This window comes from Juglans regia, chromosome 7, assembly GCF_001411555.2.
Source record: "Juglans regia cultivar Chandler chromosome 7, Walnut 2.0, whole genome shotgun sequence".
Classification (NCBI taxonomy): domain Eukaryota; kingdom Viridiplantae; phylum Streptophyta; class Magnoliopsida; order Fagales; family Juglandaceae; genus Juglans; species Juglans regia.
Genome location: NC_049907.1, coordinates 38,808,944 through 38,821,457, shown reverse-complemented (window position 1 = coordinate 38,821,457; position 12,514 = coordinate 38,808,944). Strand labels below are relative to the sequence as shown.

At 34.7% G+C, this 12,514-nt stretch overlaps 1 protein-coding gene across 5 annotated transcripts; it reads left to right on the top strand.

Annotated features, from left to right (window-relative positions):
- Positions 1-907: 907 nt before the first annotated feature.
- On the top strand, positions 908-12,184 carry LOC108991195. Of its 5 annotated transcripts, XM_035692031.1 has the most exons (26): positions 908-1,028; positions 1,148-1,260; positions 1,668-1,860; positions 3,586-3,803; positions 3,952-4,057; positions 4,165-4,266; positions 4,481-4,540; positions 4,638-4,716; positions 5,085-5,232; positions 5,725-5,848; positions 6,572-6,752; positions 6,909-6,937; positions 7,152-7,300; positions 8,271-8,373; positions 8,585-8,680; positions 8,775-8,830; positions 8,949-9,072; positions 9,591-9,653; positions 9,752-9,811; positions 9,899-10,060; positions 10,458-10,531; positions 10,606-10,699; positions 10,857-10,993; positions 11,074-11,154; positions 11,579-11,684; positions 11,796-12,184. In XM_035692031.1, the coding sequence occupies exons 3-26, from the start codon at positions 1,678-1,680 to the stop codon at positions 11,865-11,867; spliced, it is 2,607 nt and encodes an 868-aa protein (XP_035547924.1). In that variant the 5' UTR covers positions 908-1,028; positions 1,148-1,260; positions 1,668-1,677; the 3' UTR covers positions 11,868-12,184. The 5 variants fall into 5 exon arrangements, 4 of the variants coding, with proteins under 4 accessions (XP_035547924.1, XP_035547925.1, XP_035547922.1 ...); XM_035692032.1 differs by lacking the exon at positions 908-1,028 and having other exon boundaries at positions 1,038-1,260; positions 9,755-9,811; XM_035692029.1 differs by lacking the exon at positions 908-1,028 and having other exon boundaries at positions 1,038-1,260.
- The last annotated feature ends 330 nt before the right edge of the window (positions 12,185-12,514 follow it).

The following is a 12,514-nucleotide window of genomic DNA, read 5'->3' as shown; positions in this document are numbered from 1 at the left end:
TGGGCCTTGGGCCTCGGCCTAGTTTTACAAGACCGGCTCGTAGCTCATCACCTGCTCACACGGCAAGTACTTCCACCGACTGGTGGGCCCCCATCAACTTCTTTTCAAGTTGGATAATTGGTAGTGATTCTCTACAAAATTAAAAACTAATTATTTAGTCATAATTTTTTTTATAAAAATAAATATATAAATTAACATTTTTTTAATAATATTTTAGATCTATTTTTATAATAAAAATAATCTTATAAATTAATATATTATATTAAACCATTCGATTTATGAGTTTATTTTATAAATTCTTTTAATTAAAATATTTAAAAAAAAAAATAAATTCTCAAGATATATCTTAAATATTTGAGAAATAATGAAGAAAAACACTTACAATTTTTTATAAATGGGTTTGAAAATTGTTTTCTTCAAGTTAATTTGAAAAAAGAACTATTTTCAATAAAGTATAAGTTCATATTGAAATGAAATTAGATGATTTTAAATAAAAATTAAAAATTATATAAAAAAATATTTTTTAATATTATTATTATTTAAAAATTAAAAAAATTGATTTTTTATTTAAAAAAATTGAATTATTTATTATTTTTATATAAAAATTAAAAATAATAATAATAATATAAAATAAATTGAGATAAATTTTCAATCTCGAAAAAGTATATTGAGTGCTATCTGCCACGTGTATTAATATCAACTCCACATAACATCAAGATTTGTCAACAACTGTAAAAAAAAAATGATGATTTAGCACACAAATTTCTTAAATAGTCAAAGAAAAACAAGCTGTGTCAGTGGCGATAATATAAAGGATTAATGCGAAAATTTCGTGAAAACAAATTTTTTGTGGTTACAGCTCAATCAACGTATTGCGTTACTGTGGATCCTACAATGCATCCGCAAGAAATTTTAGCATAGGACTGTAGGAGAGTTCTGCGATACGACGTGGTGGCCATAGTATTCTATCCGTATGCAAGCACGTGATCATGGACCGTCCCTGCGCATAAGAGTGCATTTCCAGAGACGTAAATATAGCTTTATCTACTGCTTCTCTCTCTTTTTTCTTTCTACTTAATTTTCCGTCTCTCTGTGTTCCACACAGTTCTGCATTATTATATCATATGCTCCTTCAATCACTGTACAGAAACAGATAGCTAGAGTTCTGATTGGTGGAACTGGACGGGTTTTAGAGTGAATGCCATTTGTCTGAGGAACTCTTGGCGTTTGGTTTACCGGGTTGGGATTTGAAGCATTGAGGTATGTTTTTAGTGTCAATAGATTTCAAGGATACTACCATTAATAGTACTACTCCCTTTATCTCTTTGTCTGGTTTATATTCTCAATCTTACTATCCAAATACGCTGAAGAAAATGATGAAAAAAAGTCCTCGTTTCCCAAAATATTATACCGACACCTTATTTCCATTTGAAAGGTTATTACAAGCACCCGGAGTTAGTTCTACTGTTTTTTTTTTGTTTTTTTGGGTAACCTCCAACCTGGTTAATGTTCTAAGCGGATTTGTTGTTTTCCATAAAGCATTGACCTTTCATCAGCACTAGTACTACCAGCCACTCCTCCGAACTTTTTAGTCTCCCTCTTTTTCTATATACTCTGTACGCAAGTATCTTAGGATCGATGCTTATGTGGAATTTGAATCAGTGCAGAGAAAGGATAATGTCGAAGATGAGAGTGGCAGTAATTGGCGCTGGAATTAGTGGTTTGGTTTCGGCGTATGTTCTAGCCAAAGCTGGGGTGGATGTGGTGCTGTACGAGAAGGAGGAGTACTTGGGCGGCCATGCCAAGACCGCGACCTTCGACGGCGTTGATTTAGACCTTGGCTTCATGGTCTTCAATCGTGTAAGTAATGGTTCCTTTTTCCTTATTTAGACTTCTACGACTCAGACCTCTGTTACATTAATCGTAGGTAACGATATCTCTAAGCTTTTGTTACATTTACAACCACACATTACACAGGAGAAAACAAGTCCAAAGGGGAAATAGTACCTTTCAATTAAAATATGAAGATATTATTGTAAAGTGTGCTATAAAGAAGTCCCACATTCTTATATACAGTAAAAATTTAAAATTATATATTTTTAAGTGGTTAGCAAGATGTGAGACTTATGTCTAGAATTTTTCTATTAAAATCAAAACATATAATCATAAAGTATGGGGGATCATATCAAGCCACCGTTGTTACCTAATCACGGAACAAATTAAAAAAATAAATATTTTAATAATATTTTATTTAATTTTTAACTATTTATATAAACTACCTAACCAAACGAGGTTAAAAAGGGTGTGACAGTGCGACATGGGAGGCTTGCAACTTGAGATGACCAATGTGAAGGAATAAAGGCCGAGTGTTGTCATTTTCCTCCTGGAGATCTGCAACAAGTTGATAGGAGCTGCTAAAAAGTATTTCTTTCTTTCGTTGGTTGAGTTTGTTAAATATAATGGTCGTATGGACCAAAATTGAGGAGAGGGTCTTCCCATAGATAACGTGACTGCCGCTGGGATCCACCCACTGGCACTGGGCCACTGCTGTGGATGTTTCTTTCGGGACCCCATGCTACCTTTCTGTTTCTCTAAAGGTACCCTAGTATAACGTGCACATGACCCCAAAACAAATGTGACGTGTTACAATTTGGTACGCTTAAATAATAATTCTAGAAAAATTACTTAATGTTGGAAAAAGAGAAAGAAAAGTAGTGTCATATATAAGTCATGTTGCTTACAAAAAAAACAAAAGTCATGTTGCTTAAAATCTGGAAGTTAGAGCTAAATATCTGGTTTTGCCTGTACGAAAATGTAAATTTTGTTTTGTTGATAAAGCCACGTGACTGGAAATCAAACGTAGTTGATTGGATTAAAAGGCAAATTGAGTTGAAAAGACTTGATCATGTCCCTGTATCATGCTTAGAACTTCTTCAAAACATAGTTGTTCCAATTATTGATGGGGTGGTTTATGGCTGACGAGGAATATTATTGACTTCCTTTCATATAGTTTGTAATTAAATTAATTTGAAATGATGATCCAGACAGAGCTATCAGCTATTATAATGTAAGCTGCTTGGTATATTAAACTTGATGTTTGATCATAAGTACTTAACAGTGTGTCAAGGAGGAAAACAGTTACGATGGGAATTCTTGTGAAAGAGCATAATTGAAACAACAAATTGCAAGGAAAGCAAGTCTTTGTGTTGTTTAAGTCTATGCCGATGAGCACTAGAGAAGGTTTCCTGTTTTGTGAAGTTGAGGTCCCCTAAAGCATGAACAATTAAAGAATAATTTGACAAGAGATGTCTATTTGCTGAAGTCAATTGGAACCCCCGTATTCATAACTAAAATACTTTCTTATTGCACGAGTGCCTAACCAGGCAGCATTGAGATGTTTCTGGTTTCTCATGAGGATAGAAGGTTGCATTTGCTGCCTCCATTCCTGTGGCATTCCAGCCTCATCTCAATCCATGAATAGCATAAGCATGGCCTTATCCTCCATCCTGTGTTTATGGGAGGAAGACCGTACCATATCTTCCAAAGGCCATTTTCCTTTTGAGTAACAATTTGGAAATTGGACAGGTGACATATCCAAATATGATGGAGTTCTTTGAGAGTCTTGGAGTTGATATGGAGGCATCAGATATGTCGTTTTCAGTGAGCTTAGACAAAGGCCAGGGCTGTGAATGGGGAAGCCTAAATGGTTTGTCGAGTTTGTTTGCACAAAAGAAGAATGCTATAAATCCATACTTTTGGCAAATGCTCAGAGAAATCGTAAAGTTTAAGCATGATGTTCTAAGGTAAGTCATCCTCTTTTCAAAGGTTAGACAATAATTTTTCTTTTCGTAGGAAGAAGAATATATAGGATATCACTGTTGAGAATGTTTTGAAAGAGATGAAGATAAGGATAGAGCTGAATCTTTGTATGTATATATATATTTATTGCAGTTATCTTGAGTTGCTTGAAAACAATCCAGACATTGATCGCAATGAAACTTTGGGACAGTTTATCAATTCACGGGGTTACTCTAAATTGTTTCGGGAAGCTTATCTTGTGAGATTCTTAATGCACTGTATTCTGTTACAACCTTAAGCCTTTTCCTCTCATTTATAGATCATCATTTTGTTACTTAATGACAGTGAAAAGTTGTACTTTTATAGGTTCCAATTTGTGGTTCAATTTGGTCCTGCCCTTCAGAAGGAGTTATGAGCTTTTCAGCTTTCTCTATTCTCTCATTTTGTCGAAATCATCATCTACTTCAGGTGGAAATCCTCTTTTTGAGGATATTTTGTAGGTTTGAGTATAGACTTGTGTGTATGGTATAAAGTTATAAACTAATAGTATGTATGGCTTGTTTATCTGTGGGTGTTTACTGCATAAAATGGTGTGATAATTTTCGGCAATTTCTTCAATGTTTCTGGAGCTGGAGTCGTCTACGTTGATTTTAATTGTTTCCTAGTTGAATGCTCTCTGCAGATCTTTGGCCGTCCACAATGGCTTACTGTCAGATGGCGTTCGCATTGTTATGTGAAGAAGGTGCTAACATGATCTTGGGAAAAAAATGAAATTGCTTGTGTGCCATGTGAATTACATTTTGTTTTAAACTGATTTTTTTTTCTCTAAATAAAATCAGGTCAGAGAAGTGCTAGAGAATAAATGTTGTCAAATTAGAACTAGTTCTGAGGTGCAGTCAGTTATATCAAATGATGAGGGTGAGTAATTAGTTTCATATTTTCGCTCCCTTCCTTTTCTTTTTTGTTTTATTTGTTTTCAAATGATCAGGAGGTATATATATTTGATATGTAATGAGAAATTGGTGTACTCATATTCAAATGTTATTTTAAGGTATTGTTACCAGTTTTCAGTTCAGCTAGTCATATCAATGTGGAACTAAACAGAATAAGAGTACATAGAAAAATGTCTGAACTAGAGGAATCTAGAGTCATAGGATATAAGTTAATTGAATTGGCTTCAATAGAGGGGTACATAAAGGAATCAATATAATCGTTTTTCTTTGATGAAAAGATATTTTTATTTGAATTGTAATCAATTTTAATGAACTTTATTAGAGGTTTTGCAGGTTGCACTATAATCTGTGGAGACGGTTCTGAAGAAACATACAATGGCTGCATACTGGCTGTCCATGCCCCTGATGCTTTGAAAATATTAGGAGAGCAAACAACTTTTGATGAAATGAGAATACTTGGTGCTTTTCAATATGTCTACAGGTACATTCTCTCCTCTCCCTAATAATCTGCACTAGAGGGTCGCATCTTCTCACTGTAAATAGAAAAAACTAAACAAAATTCATAATTTTACCTTCTATTTCAGAAAAATAAGAGAGAAGAATAATAATTATTATTCTGTATGGAGAATTTGAATTGACTATTGGGAATGGATGAGATGCTGGTATTTTGAGCATGAGATGCGGTGTTAAAGGATCTTATTTGAATTAAGCTGAATCCATCTATTAATTTGTTAATTCTGTCCCCTAATTTTAGAAAAAAATGGTTCCATTTTGTTTCCCCCCTTTGAAAGATAGTGACTCCCGAGCTTAATATTTTAGAAGTTACTCCGGGCCTATATAAGAACTACAATCGTGATTAGACTCTTACATGACAAGTTTTCAAAAAAATGAGCTGCTAAGATGGATGGCACTGTCCTCGGCCATAGTGAAGTAGGTCAAAATGCCTAATCATCCTTTTGTTCTCTATTTGCAGTGATATTTTCCTTCATCGTGACAAAAGTTTAATGCCCAAAAACCAAGCAGCATGGAGTGCATGGAATTTTCTTGGAAGTAGAGACAATAAAGTATGTTTGACATACTGGCTCAATGTGCTTCAGGTTGGTTACATGTTCCATCTGTTGAAAGTCTAATTTTATTATTAGTTTATAGAGTCCTTCAAGCAGTAGACTTTGTGCATGTTAATCCTACTGGAGTTGTATTTCCACCTCACATATAGTTTAGCACATTAAAATGACACTGCAAGGCTACTGATTTCCTTTTTGGTCGTACTAATGGGTTAAAGAAGTTTGAGATTCTTGACAACAACAAAGTGATAATGGAAAGTCCCACTGCCTGGTAAATTCAAGAATGGAATACAGAATAGGGTAACTTTTTCAAAAACACATCATAAACCTAGAGCTTCCACTTATTGAACTCAATCACTGTGAATCCTTTAGAACAATAGCTCCATTATATTTGACATAGAAATTGATTTAAGGATCCACTGTCAAAAATAACATAATTTTACCTGCTACATCTTCAATAGCTACACCAGAAACTGAACTCCTCAGTCCAACTGGATATCCAAATCCAACGGTATGTGTGCAAATAAGAAGACATATTTTCATGTAAGTGTGAAAGGAAAGCCATTTATTACAAGAAACACATTATTATTAGTGAAATAATAAGACAAAGAAATGGCATCGTTCTTGTTGCATAGGAATAACATTTCGATCCTTAAAACTTGTACCATATTGTCAAATTGGGATGTCTCCATGCAAATAAGTCTATCAGGAAATGTTTAATGCTATGATTAAACCCTGGAAATTTTGAGCTTGCAGAATATTGGTGAAACAGATCTACCTTTTCTTGTGACTCTCAACCCAGACCATACACCAAAAAGTACCATGCTTAAGTGGTCAACTGCTCATCCAGTCCCATCAGTTGCTGCATCAAAAGCTTCGCTTGAGCTTGATCATATCCAAGGGAAGAGAGGAATTTGGTTTTGTGGGGCATACCAAGGTGAACTTTTTTCATGCATGCTGAGACCGACTTACAAATAGATGCCATACTGTAATATGGAGTTTTAGAAATCAGAGCTGATTTTTACTATGATTAACAGATATGGAGTCGCTTCACATTTACTATCATCTGAGTATTTGTTCTGCATTTTGTCAGGTTATGGTTTCCATGAGGATGGATTAAAGGTAGCGACTAGTGGTCAATAATTTCTGAGTTATAATGATATATGATGTAACAAGGTGACCAAAGATTGTTCCTCTTCTAGGATGTACTTCTTACATAGAACACCCAAGCCTTTGGGAATGATGGTGGCCAAACCTGTAGCTTTCTATGCAGTATTTTTCTTTGCAAGAACTATATAGTTGGTTGAATGCATCTTACAGTGTATCTTCTTGGCAGGCTGGCATGGCTGCTGCCCATAGTATGCTTGGAAAAAGTTGTGCTCTTTTGAGCGACGCAAAACACATGGTACCTTCTCTGATAGAAATGGTGGCACGCCTTTCTGTCACCAGGTTCCTTAGACATTATATCTCAGCTGGATGTGTAATGTGAGTTTACTCTTAGTGGCAATTATAGATCATCTTAACATATTTATACCAGTGGTTTGCCTCATTGCAGTATTATATAGACGTTCATCAAGGATTGTAGACCCTTCTCTATGTACACTGAAAATCAATTCAGTATTAACTAGTATGTATCCATCACCTGGGTTTATAGTGAGATGCTGAAGCCTATCAAAGTGCAAAAAATGTTCTGCTTGTTATAAAAGCTGGGAAAGATTGAGTTTGGAGAAATATTTTTCATCTGAAGTGTTTTTTTTCACCCTAGCAAAACTTCTAAGGCAAAGGGTTCATTATCATGAAGGAGGTGTTACAGGAATATACCTACCTAAGTCTCCAAGGGAAGTCCTTATATCACATTTGGGGATGCCTTAACAAATATCTTAAGCATATGCATTTGGGTTAAGTTATATCATCTACTCACTTTTGTTACTATCACAAGACTTGGGACTTAATCACTGACACTCGCATCCACTTACTTTGACAATTTGGATTTTTTGCTTTTTGGTTAAAGCAAGCGGCACTAGATTATGCATCTTGGGAATTTTTTTCTTAATGATAAGAGGGTTTTGTTCACTGTACTATCAAATATAATAGACGTTATTCAGGCAAACTGGCAGCAAAGGATTAGTGAAGTGTACTATCGTATCTCTTGTTGAAATACTGCTTATGATGCTACACCTTTTTCCCTGAACTGCATATCCTCACACCTTTTTCCACTTTTTAAAACTTCAAGTCACATCATAGAAGTGCCTAGCTAAGCTATTAGTCCACATTACATTTGATAAGACTGTCTTATTTTACTATTTATATCTTCTATAATGCAGACTGCATCTTTGACTATCAGTCTCTTGGTCTTAACACTCATCTCTCTGTGCACTATATTGCCGTTCACATTTTTATGGTGATTAAGTTTGTTTTCCATGGAAATTTGATATATTGTGCCTTGTGATATCAGTCTATTGGAGGAAGGGGGCACGGTATTCAACTTTGAAGGAACCATGGAAAAATGTTTGCTGAAAACTGTTTTGAGAGTTCATAGTCCCCAATTCTACTGGAAGGTGCGTACTATAAATTTATACCCGGTATTTTCCTGAAGGGTCACATGCCAGGTAGAGTGGAAAGGATGAAGATAATTTTTTTGAAGTTTAAAGAATAGACGGTACATTATTTTGGCATTCAAGATTTAGAATTACTTTTTTTAATTAATGCAGAATATACCACCACCACCACCACCACCACCACTGATAAGCACTATATATCTTTGTCCAGGTAATGACACGGGCTGATTTAGGCCTTGCAGATGCATATATAAACGGAGATTTTTCTTTTGTTGATAAAAAAGAGGGTCTTCTAAATCTTTTTAAGGTGAGATAAATCAACGTGAATCTGACCCAATCCTCCAAAAGGCAATAATGTACAACTCACAAACAAATTTATTCTTATAATATTGGTTTTTCAGATTCTTATTGCAAGCAGAGATGCAAATTCCTCCATCTCAAAGTTGAATAATAAAAGGTAAATGAACAAAAAGGGATATATTATGACTGGTAAAACAGCTGGAATCCTGAACTGTGGTGTTACTAGTGATGTTCACAATCGCATCACATTGAACTGTCACCTTTGTTGACTTCAGGGGCTGGTGGACTCCATTGTTATTTACAGCTAGTATAGCATCAGCAAAATACTTTTTTCAGCATGTATCAAGGCAAAATACTCTTACACAGGCCCGCAGGAACATCTCTCGTCATTATGACCTGGTAACAGATTATATGACCTGTAAAACTCCATGTTTTTATTGATATCTCCGAATAAGTCTAGGAACATTCTACAGTAACTATAATGACTTCTGAACTTATGCTTTGGCAGGAATAGTTTCAGAGTACGTAAATATTTAGTATGGAAGAACATATGCGACACCTATGCTTTCACGAAGGCATGGGTGAAAGCATGTAACAATGGTGGCTTTTGGCTTTATTACCTCAAACTTTCCTGCATTGTACCAAGTGCATATAGTTATTGGGAATAGGCTATTTTTATAAACTTTTTTTTTTCAATTCTAGTTCATAAAAAGATGTTATGTGGGGTTTTCTCTTTATCAATTAGGATTTGTTACAAAATGTGCAGATTAGCACAATCCAGTTTCTTTTACCGTAATTAGGATTTTTATTAAGAGCAATCTAGTTTCTTTTCGTTTACGGTTTTAGCATTCAAACCCGATTAGCTATTTAGTATTTAACAGGCAGGAGCTTACAGTTCCGCTTTTGTTGTGTTTCAGAGTAACGACCTTTTTGCTCTGTTCTTAGATGAAACAATGACATACTCCTGCGCTGTCTTCAAGGTCGGGATCAAAACTTATTTTATAATGTATGGTTTAAAAATTGCATAATTTTATTTTTCTTTAACTTATATCGAATGTATGTGTTAAAACTTTCATAGAAGGAAGATGAAGATTTAAAGGTTGCACAGCTGAGGAAGATCTCTCTTCTGATTGAAAAAGTAAGTCTCTTCAATGGGATTCATCAAATATGAATTTTTTTCTTGTTGCAAGCTACTTCAGTTTATCCTAAACTTCAATTTGTTTAGGCAAGAATTGATCAGAATCATGAAGTTCTGGAGATTGGGTGTGGTTGGGGAAGTTTAGCAATAGAAGTTGTCAAACGAACTGGATGCAAGTACACTGGCATCACCCTCTCAAAGGAGCAGCTGAAATTTGCAGAAAAGAAAGTGAGAGAAGTTGGGCTTCAGGTATTAATTTGATGAATGCAACTTTGCTTATAAAAGCATATATCATGACACTATTGAATACAAGTAGAAAATGTTGGGAGTTGAAATGTGCTGTTTGTGGCTCAGAAAAACAAAAAGTTGTTTGTGATCTTTATTTTATACTATTTTCATAGTTTGTGTTTGACCAACTTGCCTTTTTTCAAGAAATATGAAAGATTTGGAACCTGCAAGGAATAGTGAAAAAAGCAGCATAAAGAACTATATAAATTTATTACCTGTGCTTCATAAAAGAAGACGGGAGTTGCACATGTGACTATCTGGTCCTTCTCTTATCATGAGAACACCTAATTCAAACTGGCATATTTTATTATTTGGTTTTCTAGGACTTCATATTAATTTTGATCAACCCTGTTACCAGGACCACATTAAATTTATTCTGTGTGACTACCGCCAGTTGCCTTGTACCAACAAATATGACAGAATAATATCATGGTAAGTTCCTTTGGCAGTCAATTTATATTCTGACCATAACATCCCCACCAAATAACATGATGGTATTTTTCCAGTGAGATGCTAGAAGCTGTTGGCCATGAATTCATGGAAGAGTTTTTTCGTTGCTGCGAATCAGTATTACGAGAAGATGGGCTTCTTGTTCTGCAGGTAATGGTGATTGGTGGGAGACGAGAACTAGTGTCCCATATTCCCAATTTGATTTTACTGCCATGGTTGCAAAGTGTATTTTGCCTTCTTCTCTTTAGCTCTCTCATGGGTTTAAGTTAATTATGCTAACCATTAAAAGCGGTTGATCTTTTCTTAGTTCATATCAATACCAGATGAACGTTATGAGGAGTACAGGCAAAGTTCAGATTTCATAAAGGAGTATATATTTCCCGGGGGATGCCTACCTTCATTAAGTAGGGTAACATCAGCTATGGCTGCTGCATCCAGATTCTGGTACAAAATTAATTACTTTGTATCGTTATTTATTTCTGATATTTATCCTCCAAAATATTAATAGAATGTTGGTAATGCAGTGTGGAGGATGTGGAGAACATAGGAATTCATTACTACCAAACACTCAGATATTGGAGAAAAAACTTTGTGGAGAAGCAGAGGTAAGAAAAATCACGGCTAGAAAAACCAAGTTATTTATCTCAAGCTTCACATGCAACGCCGATATCAGATATATATATATATATATATTAGCAAGGCTCTGCATAGAAAATAATACCTCAAATGATGAAAAGGTTTCCAACTCTTGCACAAGGATTCACTTGTTTAATATATGTATGCTAGGACTTTAATTTGTTTTAAGAGTATGATCAACATAACTGATAATTGATCAAATGTTCTGATAATTTCCCGGTAATCATTTACTTATAAAGAAAAGTTTCCCGGTAATCAATCCGTCGATTTACTTTCGTGATATGAAATAGGAATGATTCAATGTTTATTATAATTTGCATTGTTATTACGTGAAGACTGCTGCAGTGAAGTTCTGTATTTCGTTTCTGCGGGCACTAATTCTTGTTCTTTCAGCAAAATCCTGACTCTCGGGTTCAATGAAAAATTCATTCGGACATGGGAATATTACTTCGACTACTGTGCAGCTGGTTTTAAGACGCATACGCTTGGAACTTATCAGGTAATTGCTCAAAGGTTTAATATTTGGCCAAATCCCGTTTTGAAGCGGTTCTGATCATCAACTCATCATCTAAAATGCCAATTAATTCATGTTTTGCCTCATGTGATGCAGATTGTATTCTCCAGGCCTGGCAATGCTGCTGCGTTTAGTAATCCATATCAAACATTGCCTTCAGCATCTTGATTTTGTTCTCAACGACAAAACCTTCAGATTCATTCCGTCCTGGACACGTAATAATATAGTTGACGTTGCTTATTAATAATTTATGCGATCATTTTCCAACATACGATGAAAGCCAAGAGAAAATAATATAAAGTTTGCGATCTTAACAAATAAAAATATCATGTCACACATTGTGAACATGTCCGACTGTTCTTTCTGGTTATGCTAGCTTGATGTTGTACACTTTTAGTACCGTACGTGTTGAATATTTAATATTGTACGAATATCCACACATAAATACTATGGAACTCGGTCTATGTGATCCCTCTTCCACTTGAGTCATACCTCTCAATTGATGAAATATTTTCCTGCCTGCGTCTTGTACTTGTCCTCACTGGTGAATTTATGTGGCATGTGATCTGGAAAATGAAACTGAGAATAACTAAACAATTGTCTGAAAATAGAAGAGCAATAAAAAGATCGGACTCGGCACCACTAATAGCATTGACAATGGCCAGAGTCTAAAATTTAGTTAGAATGTTATTTTTTGACTATAACATGGATTTTTAGTTAAATTTGTCTACGTTAGACTAGTTATTTTAAAGTTTAAATAATAATAAAATATTATATATTTTAATATTAATTTTTAATTTTTTTTTAATATTTTG